The sequence below is a fragment of the Chinchilla lanigera genome, unplaced genomic scaffold (genome assembly GCF_000276665.1).
Source record: "Chinchilla lanigera isolate Chin_1 unplaced genomic scaffold, ChiLan1.0 scaffold00022, whole genome shotgun sequence".
NCBI classification, from domain to species: domain Eukaryota; kingdom Metazoa; phylum Chordata; class Mammalia; order Rodentia; family Chinchillidae; genus Chinchilla; species Chinchilla lanigera.
Genome location: NW_004955423.1, coordinates 7,235,605 through 7,253,339, shown reverse-complemented (window position 1 = coordinate 7,253,339; position 17,735 = coordinate 7,235,605). Strand labels below are relative to the sequence as shown.

The 17,735-nt window shown below is 36.3% G+C and overlaps 1 protein-coding gene and 1 pseudogene across 2 annotated transcripts in view; one reads left to right on the top strand and one right to left on the bottom strand.

Moving 5' to 3' along the window:
* Positions 1 to 17,735, top strand: part of Hs2st1 (heparan sulfate 2-O-sulfotransferase 1) — a gene marked incomplete in the record, with an annotated part of 163,363 nt that overhangs the window by 269 nt on the left and 145,359 nt on the right. For both annotated transcript variants that reach the window (XM_005385118.2, XM_005385119.2), the window contains 1 exon segment: positions 1 to 217. In XM_005385118.2, the coding sequence (XP_005385175.1) occupies positions 94 to 217 (124 nt within the window).
* Positions 3,858 to 4,424, bottom strand: LOC102017679 (annotated as a pseudogene).

The following is a 17,735-nucleotide window of genomic DNA, read 5'->3' as shown; positions in this document are numbered from 1 at the left end:
CCGGGCTCGGCGGGCTCCTCCCCGCGCCGCGCTCGCCTCCGGGGCCCGCTCCCCGCCCCCCGCGGTATGTCTTGATCCCGAGCGGCGGGTTTCATGGGGCTCCTCAGGATTATGATGCCGCCCAAGTTGCAGCTGCTGGCGGTGGTGGTCTTCGCCGTGGCGATGTTCGTTTTGCTGAACAAGGTCCAGAAGCAGGAGGAGTCCCTGTCGAAGCTGGGTGAGGAGCCGAGCGCGGCGGGCTGAGCGCTGGGGCAGGGGCCGGGCCGGGAGGCGCCGCGGCCGGAGCCGGGGGCGTCCGTCCACCCTGGGGCTCGCCCCGGGGCGGGGGGCGTGGAGGGCGCCAGCTCCGGGAACGGGGGCCTTGATCCTGGGGGCTGTGCTGGGCCCGCGAGGTCGCGGGGCAGAGGTCGCGAGGCTGGGCTTCCCGGGGCCAGAGGGTCGCCCCGAAGTAGGCGGGCCGGGAAGCGAGAGCGCGCGGGACGAACTCCGCGGGCAGCGGGGGCTTGCGGAGGACATCGGCGAGCCCAGGTCCTTTGGGAAGTCCGGCCGGAAGGCAGCCCGGCGGTGGCCGGCGAGGGGTGTTCTCGTGGGGAGGTGGGGACCTGCGTGCGGGACCTTTGGGGGGTGGTGGGCGGGGGCCGGGCTCGCGGAGGGGCGGGTGCGCAGTAGTGGAAGGAGCCACCGGGAATGCGGGAAGACGCGCACCGGACCCGGTCGTACGCTTGCCGGTGGCAGCAAGAGACCTTGCAGTTGACAGTCCAGAGGGAGGCTGGCCGGGCAGGATGAGAACGCTAGTACGTGGGAATCGTTAACGGGGAGCCGAAACGAGGCGTCTGGAGGTTTAAATTCTTCTGTTAGGGGCGCCGAACTGATGAGTTGGGGCGTCACGGTAGGGTTGTATTTGTTGCTTCGCGGCAGGGTTGACCGGAATTTAGAAGGTGAGGGAACGCTGAGGGGGAATTACGGTGAAGTTGACGTTTATCAAAGGAAAAGTAAGATTCTGCGCAAATGGAACTACGTTAAGTTCTTTCACACGGTCGGCGGCGTTTCAGTGAGTGAAGGGGTGTGAAATACAGAGTTGGAGTGTGAAATTGTGGACGACCAGGAGAAAGCACGGATAACAGGTGCTTTCTGATTAGAGAACTTTAGGATTTCAAAGAGCTCAGGGTGGAGAGAGAGTTTTGAAGAATCACAGTGATAAGTTTTGATTTAAAAACAGGCGTGCTACTTAAAAGTCAGCTGAAAGAGTGTAACTAAATATAGGAAAGTAAGGTGAAGTACTTCTTGCATGCATTTGAGCTTCATTGTCATCTTAAACACCGTTAGAAAAGCAAGCAAAAAAAGTACCTTCAGTAGTATAGTTTAAACTGAGGAATAACTGGAAAGCGAGATGATACTTTGTAAAAGAGAAGTGTATCAAAGTGTATCAAAGAGCATCAAGTAAATCTGATTGAAGTACAACTAAATTTGAAAGAGGAGCTAATGATACTCTCCGTTCTCAATTCCAGAAGAGCTATTCAGTTTACTGTATTTATAATTGTATTAATGTATTGTATGATGAAAGAATGTTCACTTTAAATAGTAAAAGTTAAACAATATGCCTTATATGCGGGTCCACTGAGGTAGCATTCACAATCATATTCTGGCCTTTTTTTTTTTTTTTTTTTTTTTTTGAGTACCGGGAATCAAACTCAGGACCTTGCGCCTGCCAGGCAGGTGCTTGTGGCGCTGAGCTATATCCCCGGCCCTCTGGCCATATTAATAATCCCACTTTACAGAAAAAAATGACTCCTTAGAAGAAGTTGAAAGTTATATTAAAATAAAAAAAATTTACTAATTCTTTGTTATACTGCTATTTGACATCCTGTGGAGTTAACTTTTTAGACACATTACAGTGGATTAGAATGGCTTGAAGTTTTGGTTATCTGCTCTTTTTCTCCTCTGTAATACTTGAAAGTGGTTTCCAAAGACACAGTCGGAGTGATTTTAGAGGAAGTTATCTGCAGATGTCGACTGCCACAGGTAGGACATAACATATGTTCTCATGATTTTCTGAGAGAAAAGTTCGTCTGAAATAGTTAAGTATGCATCAAATAATTGCACCAGAAACAGGGAACATATATAAAAATAAATCTGAAAAATATTCTAGGAAAAAGAGCCCCAAATAGAGAACATTTAACATATTTTTCATCTGGAAATGCAAAAATATGGAAAATAAAACCTTACTTTTATATATATCAGCTAGCAGACTTTTGATTTTTCTTTGCTGTTTTTTTTAAAGAGACTTGGATTCATGCTGTGTTACCTAGGATGTCTCTAAACTGCTATGATCAAGCAAACTTCTTGCTTCAGCCTCCCGAGTAACCACAGGTGTGCTCCACAGCACCTATCTTTCCTTTTTTCTCTTTTTTTGTTTTTCTGTCTTATTTTTTTTTTTTTTTTTTTTTTTTTTTTTTTTTTTTTTTTGGTTTTTCTCTGGTACCGGGAACCGAACTCACGACCTTGCGTTTGCCAAGCAGGCGCTTTTGCCGCTGAGCTAAATCCCCAGCCCCTGTTTTTCTGTCTTATAAAAGACAGTACTAAAAGACATTGCCGGTTACTAATCTGACCCCTTAGGGGAAAAAGTCAGGAGGGAGAATATTTTGATAATCAGACTTTTCACCTTCCTAGAAAACATAGAAAGTTATTTTTGCAGATGCGGGAACAAACTTGGAGATTATATAATTTGTCTAAGACTACATCATTAGGAAGTAGCAGGGCCGAGATTGGAACTTAGATGTGTCAGATACCAAATCAAGTGCTCCTTTAATTATACCAGGCTGCTTGAGACTTTATATTAACATACCGAGTTTAGTTGTGGAATAGGATTTTTAAATTGCAATATCAATGAGTTTATTGCTAAGAATGAATATCATTCTGAGAAAATTCAATTTCTGATAGAGTGAAATTGGTTTAACATAATGTCTGCCCCTTGTTTATGTCCGTATAATGAACGTAATTACATTTCTCAATGAAATGACTGAAATAGCTTATTTCTGCTACTAGAGAAGAAAATCTTTGGATTTTTTTTTTTGTAAGTGTAAAATTACAGCATTAAAAAGTATTTTTAAGCAGAGCGTGACAGGTGACACATGCCGTAATTCTAGCACTCTAGGAGACTGAGGCGGGAAGATGGTTAATTTTGAGCCTGTTCTGGGTACTTTAGGAAAAACGTAAATAATAAAAAGAGGTCTAAGGAGGTTGCTCAGTGTGCTGCCCTGAGTTCAATCTCCGGTATCATTTATCCACAAAAAGCATTTTTATCTTGGCAACTAAAAATAAAAGACAAAACTATAGAACAGTTGCTGTTAAAAGTAGTTTTGTTTGTTCATATTCTTTTCCATTGTAGAACATTCCAAAGGATTGAGTGCTGATAATGCCTGTAAATGTACCTTGATTAAAGGTGTTATTAGACAGTAATATTTTGATGGTGACACCTTTAATAAAGCAGTAAATATATCCAAAGCTAAGGTGTATTTATTGGTCACTTGGGGAATTAAGTATATAAATAGGAGTTTCTAAAAAATCTGATGTTATACAGGTTTCTTTTTTTTTTTTTTCCCCTCCGGTACCGGGAACCGAGCTCACGACCTTGCGCTTGCCAGGCAGGTGCTTTTGCCACTGAGCTAAATCCCCAGCGCCTATACAGGTTTCTTTTTTTTTCTTTTAAAAATAAAAATATGAGATCATGGTAAACATATTATTCTATAGCTTGTTTTGTATCATTTAATATTGTAAGCATCTTTCCGGGTCAGTACATGTAAACTTGACTTATTCTTGTAGTTAAATAACATTCTAAAGTATATATGTATCATAAATTATGATACATATCCCCTACCCTTGTATTTGCCATTTTCCTTTCCTACTTGGTGAGATTTGGCTTTTTGTTGCAGGATGTTTTGCAGTCTTTGTCCAGTTTTAGCCTGGTGATAACCACCTTGCTGGGGAGAATGTCCACGTGGACAGTTGTGGAGGCATTTGCCTTTTCCTGCTGCTCCTGTTCAATGTTTAGTGCTCCTGACATATTTCTTCCTGTAAACCTGCAGTGCTCTGCCAATCTGCTGACCTTTATAGTGTTCTCGCACAACCTGAACCTCATCATCCTTTGGATGGGCATAGATCATACATTGTATTTCTGTCTAACCTTTTTGGAAAGGGGCAGACATAATCTTCCTGCAAATGTGGAAAGGTAGATTTTGGTTCTTGCTTCCGTTGGAAGTCACAAAAGGACTGAACTCCTTTTGGCTGCTGAAACTGCAGCAATGGCTGCAAAAGGAAAGAGCCCCTACTCTTTTTAAAGGTGTTTTCTTTCTTGATATTATACACAGTGAAAAAAAGAACCATTCTTGTATATATCTGTTTAACTCCTTATCCATTGATGCCATTTTTTACTAGAATACATTTCTATATGAGATTGCTAGGACAAAGGATGCATGATTTTATGTTTTAGCAGATTTTAAAACCTGTTACTTAGCAATTTTTTTTTCTTGGAAAGGTTATAGTGATCTAGGTACACTACCAACACATAAGGAAGCATTGGAAGCTATCAGCTTTTAATATTTACCAATCTGAGGCTGTGAAATAAAACATTGCTAAATTAACTTACATTTCTTTAGTTTCTAGTTAGGTTGAACATATTTACGTATGTTTATTGCCTTTTTACTTGCTGGTTCATTTTTATTAGTCAGTTTTTCTATTGGATAGTTCACTAATATTTAGTTTTTTTTTAATGTTAAAATTAGTAAGTTTTCATCTGTCATATGTGTTGTATCTGTTTTTCTCTGAGTCTGTCCTTTCTCTTTTGACTGGTATGTGCTGCTTATTCAGAAGGTTTAAATTTTACAAGTAGATTTCGTATGTTGCCTAAGAAGGCTTCTGGGGACCCTTAGTGTGTATATCCTTATATTTGATTGTACTTTGTTAGTTTTTTACATTTCACTCTTTAAACTATTCATATGTATAAAGAGGTTGATTGTAATTTCAATGAATAACCATTTATGGCAGAGATTATATTAGTAAATAATCCTTTTCCCACTGTGTATTAATCTTTTGTTTACTCATTTATTCTTAGGTTGATATCAGGTTCCATCCTTTTCCATTAACCAGATATACTTTAAACTTCAGGAACTCATATATGTAGGCTTTAAGACATCTGTGACTTTTCTAAAATTGTATGTATAACTTTCATCAGATTTGTAAAGGAATATATGATCCCCTTAATAGTAAGAATCACACATTGTCAGTACAGGTTAAGAATCCCTAATCAGCACATGTGTAATGTTCTCATATCATACTTTTTGAGCTCTGACCTGTTGCCACAAAGGAAAATTTTCACCCTTGACCTCGTGTGATAGGTCACTTTCAAAATGCAGGCACACTAAAAATATATAAAATCAGCTTCAAGCAATGTGTATAAAAAATAAAGGAAACATAAAAGAATTTTGTTTAGACTTGAGTCTCATCTCCAAGGTATGTCATTATATATATATGTAAAAATTTCCAAATCCAGAAAAATATCAAAATCTGAAACACTTGGTTCCAGGCATTTCAGATGAGGAATATTTATCTTATAGATGTTTTATATTTAAAGGAGTGTGTTGTTTTGAGTAATGTTGCAAATGGAGCTCGTAAGTTACTTTTAGGAGGAAGGTAAGCATATTGGTTATGAAAAAAGTTTGCCTGCAAAGTGATATTGAAAAAGCTTTTATTTTATTAAAACAGACTTAGTTTTCTTAAGAAATGGAAAAGGAGTCAGAATGAAAACTATTTACCTAGCAGTGACTGTGTCAGAGTTTGTTACTTGTAAAGTGCAGTTCTCTATCAATCTCAAAAGCACATCTGTTGCTGATGTAGACTGATAGAACAATGTACAGTAATCTGCTTTTCTTACATAAATATTAGAATTATGGGCTTGATGGTTTTATTTTCTATAGAGTCTAAGCATTCTAAAAAATATTTATCAACTACGTTCTTATAACGCCACTATGTAAATTTATGAATGCATTAGGATATAAACTTTCAAATGAGGAAAATAATTCCAAGAGGCTTTTGTAATTATTTCCACTAGTGGGAATTATGTGACTTATGTTCTCAAAACTCCACTGAACTGAAGAACTAATTCCAGGGCCAAGGTTGAGATTGCTCTTTGTAATTTTGTAGTTTCCACAAGTGCTTGAAGCCATCCAGATAATACCTGTAGGAAAACTTCATGTGTAGTAATTACTGTTTAGAGGACTTTGCGTGAGTCGGAATGCAGTTATTCTAGAATTGTTCATTGGCGCCTCACTTGAGTCTTGAGTAGGATGTCATGGACTGGTCACTGAAGCGGTTTATCTCGCTGAAAATAATTCCAGGATGTCTACCACCATTCTCTTAAACTTTCTAAGAGTTTCTTTTTGAACAAAATTGAAATAATAATGGATACTCAAACATTGCTTTCCAGAGAGACTACTTCAGAAGGCTGTTCCTATAGATGGACTTCATAACTGTGGTTCACACTAGTCTAGTTATTTAAAGTTTCCGACCCATCTGCATGTACTCAGCCTTTTTGTCTGTATGTTCTTATTTTTTGTTTTAAGTAATCAGTTACCTTTTACCTTTTCGTCTGGAACTGAGTTGTCTCCACAACCCAGGCAGTAGAGTACTTTTGCAGTCCCTTTAGAATGCTCTGCCCAGTGCCCTGAATGTTCAAGGTGTTTATCAGCTGATGGGAACACTGGTTGAATAAACTCTACCTGAACATTTTTCTACATGAACATTTTGAGTGATACTTTAATACTCAATTTCTTTGCATCCCTGTACTGATTGGTACTTTGCTGAAAATTCTGTTTATATCTCTATCCTGTTTAGTACTCTATCAAGCAAATGTCAACTGTCTTAGCTTCTGTGAACTTCCAATTCTGGCTTCTAAATCCAGTGAAACGGGTGGACTCCTGAATTAAGTTTAAGTCTCTTCTTGTCCTGTGCCCTGAAAACTCTTCCAGCAGTTGGAGAACCCTATTTTCTTTTTCTGAGGCCTCATCATTCTGCACTTATTTTCTGTTTAATATCTGGTGTATGAAAACTGTTTCATGTTTTACTCATTCTGCTTCAGTTGTTTGAAAGTGGGAGGGTAATTTGAGAGTCTGTTACTTGCTCTTGCTAAAGGTAAAATTTAAGTGGATCTTTGTGTGTTTCCAGGTTAATAACTTAAGGGAGAAGAGTGAAATTAGATAATTTGAATTATAACTGATTAAAACTAACATTTTAAGTTCAGGGAGAGAATCACGTTATAGGCATCTCTGTTTCTTTAACTGGTGTTAAGCTCAGGCTCTTGGTTAGTTAACTGGAAGTAACCATGGTAGTCTCACCTTTCTTTTTCCCCCCATGAGAGTTTCAAGTGGATATCGTTTAATTTTTTTGAGTGTTACCAATTCTATATTGATTTTAAGAATCTAGGATGTGTTACATCCCTTTAGATGCAGCTGAGTCCAAGGTAGACTTTCAGGCTTACAGTGACACATCTGGCTTCAGAAGAGGTTTCTGTTTTTCCTCTTTGCTGATGAGGTAATTGGTCATGTTCTTGCTATGAGTGGAGGGATATTCTTTTCAAAGGCTTGTTTCCTATTCTTTCTGTAATACTCCTTTTCCAAACTAAGTTGTGGGAAAGAGAATCATAAGGGATGGTGGTACTAGAGGTAATTTAGTCAACCTGTTACATGTACAGAAAATGTACCTAGTTTACCTTAAGGTGAACATTGTTACAGGTACTGGATTTGTGAGTATGATAAAGCATCAAGGTAATCAGGGTAGTCTTTTTTTTTCCCCCCTGGCCTATTCTGGAGATTGAACCCAGGGCCTTTTGCACTGAGCTGCATCTCATCCGCGCCCCCGCCTTTAAAATTTTGAGACAGGTCCTCTCTAAGTTGTTTAGGCTCTAGTTTGTGATCCTTGTGCCTCATCCATCCTGAGATTTAGGATTAAGGCCTGCACTACATACCCAGTTTGTCTTTTTTAATTGGCACCGTTGGATTCTCCTGTTGGAAGGTGGTGGTTTGAAAACTGCAAATTGACTTGGTGTTAATGTAGCAACTTACAAAGTGAATTTGGAGGACTCCCGTGTTCACTTTTCTAAATTCTAGTTTAATTTAGGAATCATAAAATAATATTGCCTTATATTTTTCCATTATTCCTAAATTTGTGGCATAGCTGGAAATAATTGATTTACAGGTAAGCACTCAGAAATGACAAAGGGGTAACTCTGGCAGACACCTTAGTTTTGCTTAGTGTGGTTATGGATTTGAGGTTAAGTAACTATGCAAATATAAACTTAACTTCTATCATATTTATTTTTACTTGTAAATTGTGCTTGAATTGGGCTTAATGAGTGTAATTTAGAAATGTTATCAGTTCATTTGTAACATAATCCTAGCTTGTATTCCCTTCAGTTTGAAGCAAAATAGTGTAGGAAATGGGCTGATGAGTCCAGTATAATTTTTTTTCCCCCTGATAGCCAGTAGGTTTTGGTATGAGTTTCTGTAGCTTGTTTGTAGACAGTGAAATCTGTGTCAAGTTCTCTTATTGTTGGGTTTTCAAAATAATGCCTTGATAAAGTGTGCCATTTATTTTAATTAACAAGAACTTTTAAAAAATGAAATTCTAAGAAAAAACTAGCTGCAAAACATTAATGTTACTAAATCCTACTGTAAAGATGAATTTATTTGGAATTCAATAAAGAAACTGCAACTTTTACCCTATTTTTATTCTTTTCTAAGAGTTTAATCATTAAATTATGGCTGTCAATGGTTCCTTCAACTTTAGAAGTGCAATGTAAAAGGGGGTGATATTGTAACTACCAGTGATGAGAAATATACAGATTTGAATATAGTCAGGAATGTTGGACCTTTGAGCAAAACTGAGTTGACTTAAAATTGATACAAATTTTTCAGTCTTAGCATTTGACTTTGTCTTAAATTTTGTCAGTGCTAAACTGAAAGTAGTTTAGCAATTTTGATAGTAAGGCTGTTCAAATGACTCAGAACAGGTCCTTGTTACTATAGTGGTTAGTATCCCTGCCTGTCAAATGATTCAGAAACTCAAGGTTATTCTGTAGTTGAATGTTAAGAGGCTGCCTCTAGTTGCCAGCATTTTAAATCTCAACACAATTATAGTGCTTTTTAATAAAATATTCCCAACTCCTAAAATGTTGGATGTTCCCAGTATACTGTACACCTTTGGCAGAAAACCAAGTTAGCTTAATTGTTTCTCACGTAGAAGAGCTGACTAGAAAGACTGGCTTGACATGATTTTAAGGTATATTTTAATAGCTTCTTCATTTTGTTAAATAGGATAGAATAAAAATTACTCACCATTGTTTTCCAGGACATAAATTTCTTTACTTTTCTTTTTTCTTTCTTTTTTGGTGGTACTGGAGATTGGATGCAAGTCCTTTGTACTGAGCTACATCACTAGCTGTTTTTTGAAACATTTAAAATTTTAAAAAAAATTATTTTTTATTTTATTTTTGAGAAGGGTCTCACTAAGTTGCCCAGGCTGGGCTCAAACTTGTCATCTTCCTGCCTTAGCCTGCCAGAGTGCTGGATTCCAGGGCTGTGCAACTGTGGCTGTTTTAAAATTCCTTGTCATACTTTGAAGGTTGAAACAAAAAAGCAAGCAAACTATTTAGTGATAGTTGTGTCTTGGAGTAGGTTTTACAGAAAGGAAATTAGAAGTCTGTGTTACCTTCGCTTCTGAACCCAGAACATGGTTTAGGAATGAGCCAATCCAAAAATGTCTGTAGGCAAGATGCTACTGTGTGTCCCCCCACCTTTTTTTGTCCTAGTGTGGAACTTTGTGATTAATTAATCTTGTCACTACTTACAAGCTATTTTGTCTCATAACTACCCTGACTTCCTTTTGGTCTTTTTACTGGTTTTGATCATTTTTTAAAAATTTGCTATTGGACCCATTTTTCTAACATGGTTTTTGCTTTTCCCACCAATGGCAAGCCATAATGACCTTTAAATCCTCATCTGTAATAGTAATAATAACCAGTTGATGAGTATTTACTGTATATGAGGCATATTCTAAGTGTTTTATAGTTTAATTAAATATATAAGATTCTTACTCCTTTTTAGAGAGTTGCTGTGAAGATAAGTGATTTTAAAATGGGATAATCAAATACTTGAAAAGTATAAAAATACTATTACAAATTTTTATTAATAGCCATAAAAGCACGTAACTACTTTCTCTTTGCTGCTGTTGTATTTATCATTTAGTGGAATCTATAGTTCACATTTCTGGTGCTGTAGTCTTTCCTAGTGTCCCACATATAAGTAACTCAGATGATGTTGTATGAGTTGTAGATGTAGCATTCAGATTAGCTACTTATTTCTTCCCTCTCTTGCAAAGAAGTGATAACTATTGACAACCTATAGTAGTTTGAGCGTAAAAGCAGTAATGTTTCTTCTATAATTTCTAAAAAAGCTTTGGTTTTTAACATTACTGAACTCTCCTACTAACATAACTGAATTCTCTTTCCTACTAATCCTTGACAACCTGACAGGTTAAGGATAGATTTTTATAAAATACAAATTAAGTTTGAGTTGTAACTGGAGAATTTTTGCATGTCAGTATGTATAATGTTTAACTTCTTGACTTCTTAATTTTTAAAAAGCATTAATGATAGCCAGATTAGGTTTTTTTTTTTTTTTGTAGTTTGTTTTTTCTCCAGTACCAGGAATCGAACTCACGACCTTGCACTTGCCAGGCAGGTGCTGTGCCGCTGAGCTAAATCCCTAGCCCCAATAGCCACATTAGGGAAGGAAGAGACCAAGTCTGTTTCTCCATTTTAAAAAAGTTTTGTGTAGTTCCTTTATTTTATTTTTATTTTTTCCATGCTGATTCACTGTCATATTCTCAAACATGAGAAAATACATGGACATGTTTTGAAACCTTTATTTTAGGAAATTTTAATTTAGGAAGCTTTTTTTTTTTTTACTCAAATGTGCAGAATATCATAGGTTGTACTGTTATATTTATTAATTAAATTGTGAGAGTTACTTTAGAAAAACCAACTTTAAAGGCAAAGAAAAATTCTTGAATTCCACTTAGCTTTAAAAGCTTTTAACTCAAGTAAACAATTATTTGCCACTCTGCAATCAAATTTTGGGAGATTAGCTCCCAAATTTTGGTTGTCTAGCTGCTTGGGATCTGGAGACAAGAGGATTGCTTGAACCCAGGAACCTATGGTCAACCTGGGCAACATCATGAGATCCTGTCTCTAAAAGACAAAAACTGGTTTTTTTTGCAGGGGAGGCTAGGATGTTCGATACCAGGAGAGACACACTATTGTGATTACCTTTCATCATTTTGTTTTTTTAAATTTTTTGGTTTTTTTTTTTCTGGTACCGGGAATGGAACTCATGACCTTGAGCTTGCCAGGCAGGTGCTGTGCTGCTGAACTACATCCCCAGCCCCACCTTTCTTCATTATTATTGCTACTTTTTTCAGTCATTGTAGCATTATTCTTAAGTAAGGTCAGCCTTACTGAAAGTTTAACATATAGTTGCTATATACACTTTCCTGAGTAGAGTAGTGATTTGATTTGCATGTTATAATGTTCCATGTTGTGTGTTTATGGGTATGTTTTTAAACTTTGCAAATTAGCAGTGAAGACATTTTGAAGGGGATGTTAGAGTTGTTGTGAACTCCAGTTTACCTGGCATTTTAGCTACACTTTTAAGACATAATTTCTTTCTGATTTTACCAGTTTAGAATGGAAGATGACAGAATTGAAAACAACATCAACCTTTTACATTTCATCTAAGCGTCCTCAGTTCTCATATAAAATGTGCACGGACTGGTCAAAAAATATGGTGAATATTTAAATTAAAATTTACTACGGTAAAAGACACATTGCCATCATTCCTCCTCAAGATACTCCCCCTCACTTCAGACCCGTTTATCCCATCATTCTCTCCACTTTTGAAGCAGTTCTTGAAATTCTTTTTCGTGAGTGTGTAAGAGGTGTGACCAAAAGTAGAGTGAGTGTCGCTGCCAAGTGCCATCCAACAGGAAGGCAGGCTGGTAAAAACCTTCGGGTGTGTTTTCATTCACCTTATTTACTGGATCTGGCACTGCGGCTTTGTCTCTTCTTCAAAATCAGAATGACAATGAAAGGTAAATATTTCGAATCAATTCAAGACTTCAGGGCAGCCAGGACAGCACAACTTAAATACACTTAAAATAGAGGACTTCCAGAACTGCTTCAGAAAGTAGTGAGAATCATGAAATAACTGTTCAGAGGTTCAAAGGGGGAGTATTTTGAAAAGGACTATGGCATTGTGTCTTTTATTGAATGAAGTACCTTTTTAAAAAATTTAAATGTACACTTTATTTTTACTTAAATACTATTTAATATAGTTACAGGTTTGCTGTTTAATTTCTAATTTGTGTGTTCTTTCACATTTATTATTTATTTCATCCTACTTTGTCCTGGGAAAAGAGTTGAAATTTATGGATGCATATGTGATAATAGAATGGTTGAAAAATGCACATGTAGGTATGAAAAGAAGCCAAAGTAAAATATTTGTGTAGATCTTAGCTACCTGGTTTTGTTTTTTAGCCTGTTTTCTTTTTGTTGGCATTGGACTACCAAAAGAATCTCTATAGATACCTGTAACCTCAGATTTTGAGGTAAATTTTGGATTAATAGTATACTTGCAGCATTTTATATAGGAAATCAGGGTTTTTTTTCCCTACTAAGTGTACTTATATTTTTCAGTGGGGTTAAAAATAGTAGTACATTGGGGCAAAGCATGATCACACATGCCTGTAATCACAGTATTCAGCGGGCTGAGGTAGGATTGCCATGAGTTCGAGGCCAGACTGGGCTACAAAGTGAGTTCAAGACCAGCCTGGACTACATTATGAGACCTTGTCTCCAAAAGAAAAAAAAACGCAGTACATTGAGGTGCTGTTTTCTTTTTTGGTGTTTTTAAATTTTTAATTAAAACAATCTGTTTGTAATGTATTTAAATAGTCATGCTAACTAAGAAGCATATGGATTACGTTGGCTATTGTAGAGTATAATTTCCAAATGATTTAAAATAACATAATTTTCAAATGTGATTTAAATGAGTATTAAATTAATATTAAAGGCACAAATGCAACTGCTAAGGCACAAACTAAAGACAGATTTGCTGAGAGCTTTTACTTTCTCTACCACTCTTCTAGTCTCCATAGTATAATGTACATAGTTTCATGTACTGTAATTTATGTAATATACCCACGTACTCAAGGCAGCTGCAGCTGAAATCTTGCTTAGTGATAAAAATATTTCTGGGATAAAGTGATGTATAAAAGTCATACCTAGCTGGGCATGGTGGTGCATGCTTGTAATCCCAGCACTTGGGGGGCTAAGGCAAGAGGATCATCGCGAGTTGAAGGCCAGACTGGGCTACAGAGTGTGTTCAAAGCTAGCCTAAAAGTACATAACAAGACCCTATTTCAAAAAAACCAGAACAAACAAACAAACACACAAAACTAAAAGAAAATTCATATAGCTATCATGTTAGGGAACAGTCATGATCAAATATAGTGATCTATGATTTATAATATTAAAATGATGTAATAAATATTACCTGTCTTTTCCTCTCCATATTAAACAGTGTAAGAGTAAGCAGGACAGCCATTAAAAGCATTGGATTGTTAGACATAAGAGAAGTAGGTGTTCTTAAGGGGGAAGATATAGAAAAGCCCTAAAAACACAGGAATTGAGGTTAAGTTAATGTGATAAATCTCTCCTCCCCAAATGCTTCTGAGTACAATTCTGAATAGCAATTATGAGATGGTCATAAACAGTAGGTCAAAAAATAAATATTTTTCAAAGTTGTCATCTTGAGAAAGTTATACATTAAGAAATGGGTTGCTAAAATATTTTCAAATGCTTTATCAAATAGGTTTCAAAATCTTTTAAAAAATTCAAAATCATTTTTATTTTCATAAACATAGTTAAAATATACTTGAAAATATAAATTGTAAAAATAATTATAGAATACTTTGAAAAAAGGAAAAGTTAGCCTTTATTATTTTGCATACTAATAAAACATTTTTCTTTGTAAAGTTCTTTCATGTGGATTCTTTAGTAGAAATGACTTCAGTATTCATAGGTGTAGGTTTTTTTCTGTTTATCTTGCTTGATGTTCTCTGAGTTGCATGGATCTGTGGTTTGGTGTCTCAGTTTTGAAAAATTCTCCATCATTATTACTTCAGGTGTTTCTTTGGTTCATTTCTCTTGCTTCTAGTGTTCTCATTATGCCTAGTTATACCCTTTGTAATTGTCTATGGTTGCTATATACTCTCAATTTTAGAATTCTTGTTGCTTTTCAGCTTAGGAAGAGAATATCTTCCCATATCTTCAGATTCATCATTTCTTCAGCTGTGTCTAGTGTACTATCAAAACCATTCTTCATTTACTTTAGTGTTACTGATTATTCTTTCATTTTGATTTTTTTCTTACGGTTTCCATGTTACTCTTGTAGTATTCTTCCATTTTTAAACAGTGTGAATGTTTTTCATTAGAGCTTTTAGCATACTAATTATAGTTGTAAAATTCTTCGTGTGATTCCAAAAATCTCTGCCATACCCGAGTCTGGCTTTGATGGCTATATTCTCTCTTCAAACTATTTTTTTCCCCTTTGGTATGCCTTGTTTTGTTCTTGTTGTTGTTGTTGTTGATAGCTGGATGTCATAAAAGAATTTAGATATACTTTAATGTGAGATTTTTATGTTACGGTATTTGGTTGTGAGTTAGGCGATGTTTGTTTACTGTTTGCTGTGTCTTTGAAGACAGAGGTTAAAATACCTGCTAGGGTGCTTATTTTGTCTCTCTTGTCTTATGGCTCCTTAAACATGGTGGGAAGCTTTTTTTTTTTTTTTTTTTTTGGAATCAGGAATTGAACTCATGATCTTGCTCTTGCTGGGCAGGTGCTGTGCCACTGAGCTATATCCCCTGGCTTTTTTTTTTTTTTTGTGTGTGTGTGTGTGTGGTGGGAGCTTTTTTAGTTAAACCCTTTATTGTACTGGAGCCCTGTTGATGTGGAGTGAGGGGAAGTATACTATGATCCTATGATTAGATCTGTGTCAGTTACTGAGGCTGTTTGGGTCTTCACTTTTTTGAGTGCTTTTTAACCCCCCTCAGCTCCCCTGCCCCTCCTCAACACTTAGCTTGAAATAGGAAGGCTAGAAGGAACCGGAGTTTGCTGTTACTTTTCCCACAAATTGGTTAGGCTCTTGTAAAATAGTTTCCTTTGAGGTTCGGCCTTTGTTACTGACAAGAAAGATGTTTGGTCAATTTCAAATAGCTGCTCTTCTCTCTCTGCTGGAAGCATAAGAGGATGTTCTACAGTCCGAGTCTCCAGCAGAGATGTACTTTGCCAATTAATGATTTCGTCTGAAATGAGTGAAGGAATCTTCAACTGATTGGTAACGTTAGGGTTACACTACTTATAATTCTTATAGCTTTATATTCTTTAGAACCTGATAAGCCTAATCTTTACAGCATGATTCTTCGCTGTCTTGACTATTTACTATTTCATATGAGCCTCAGAATCATTTTTTCAAGAGGAATTAAGATTAGAAATAGAACTATTTAAAATTAGTATGATTAGAATGTTGGTGTTGCAGTATTTGGACTTCCCTTGGGTAACTTTTTTTTTTTCAGATCTTTTGCATTTGGGGATTTTATAATTTTCTTTGTCTCATTACACAGATTTCTTTTGATACATACTTTCTGCATTTAAAAATCTTTTATTTTGAAATGATTTAAGATTGTATGAATGGTATAGAGTTTCTGTGGGTCCTTCACCCAGCTTCTCCTAATAACATTATAAAATCAGTATTAAAATAAAAAATACAAGGCATTGATATAATACTATTAATTAAATGATAGATCTTATTTGGATTTCTTTAGCTTATGAGCATACTCTTTTTTTAATTTTAAGAAAATAGTACAAAGAAAAGAACAGTAGCAAAGTACAGACAACATAAAGCAAGGACATTAAAAATGATACAGGGCTTCAAACCAAATGATAGAGATTAACTGTGGTTCTTATATTACATATTGTTATTTTCAGCGAAGTTGCTCAGATTACCAGATGTAAGAATAGAAGATTGATCACAATATTAAAGGGAATAAGAAAATAATAATTTAAAAGAACGTTAGAGACCATACATAGTATCTGGGCTGGATTGTAGGAATTCACCAATGGATATTACACTGCAAATTGTTGTCACATAAGTGAGCATATTCTTTTTGTATGTATTTTTTGCTGTTATTATTGGAATGACCTGCATTCCCCTTTCTCTCTCTGTCCTTTCTCTCTTTCCGGTTTCCTCTCTTGTTTCTTCTCCCACTTTTTCATTCCCTTACAGAAGTATTTGTTGGAAAGTATAGCCACTAGTGAGAAACTAATGATGTCAGTAGTTTGTTTAGTTAGGTGGATATAGATTAAGTGTAGTACAAAGAAATTAGTATTTTATATTCAAATGTGAAAGACAATGATAACTTCTCTGCAGTATAAATTCAATATACGGTTATATTTGATAACTTTAAGAGTGTGTCAAAGCCTTACTGTGTAAAGATTAAAGGAATGATAAAATAATAGAACCATATTTGAAACAGGCCTTGAACATTTTACTCATCTTCCTGCACTGGATGGGAATGCCTTCTTCTCTGACATTTTTTCACATGTTATATGGGGTAAAGGGTTTCATTTTTTTTTAATTCCTAGATACAACCTTTAACACTTGTTAAGATGTGTCACTCTTTTTCTTCTTGTCACATTAGCTTTCTACCGTATTTCCCTGAAAATAAGACTGGGTCTTACATATTTTTTTGCTCCAAGGGATGCAATATATATAACTTATTTTCAGAAGATGACTTATTTTTTCATGTAAAATCTACATTTATTCATGTACAAAAGTCTACATTTATTCATGTATAAAAATCTACATTTATTCAAATATAGTCATGTTATCTTCTGGAACACTGTCACAACTCCCAGCTACAAATTCCAGCGTGAATTTCTTGCAGCTCCGTTTTCCATAGCACCGTTGGCACCAGCCTCTCATGTCCATCAGTAGAGCTTTTTTTTTTTTTTTTTTTTTTTGCAGAGCTCTCCTTAAATGAGCATTCTTGTCCAGTAGCCTGCCCCAAGTGCATGGGTAGCACAGCTACCAGTGATTGCATTCCATGCATTCTTCCTTCAAGTCACAATCTCTTGCAGGCTGAGCTTCACAAGCTTTCCATTAAATTGTTAGTTGAAGACTTATGATATAGGAATGGCAACAAAAATGATGACAGGAATGATGGTTCACACTAAATTGATGAAAAATTGTAGGCACCAAAATTTAGAAAATGTTTCTTTTGTATTGAATTATGAAGGCTCGTATTAGATGCAGCCACATCCACTCATTATGAAATGTGCATGGTTTTGGTGCTTTGTGTCTGTACTCGGATTGGTCGTTGGTCAAGAAGTCTGGAGCTCATCTGTTTAAGTATTCATTTACCTCTCATCCACGGCACCCACCTGGGTATTTATAAATACTTAATTATAATTTATATTATTTATTTTAAGAATTAATGTCAATATTATTTGTATTTAATTGTATTAATATTATTTCACAATTCAATACGTACATCATGTGTTGCAACC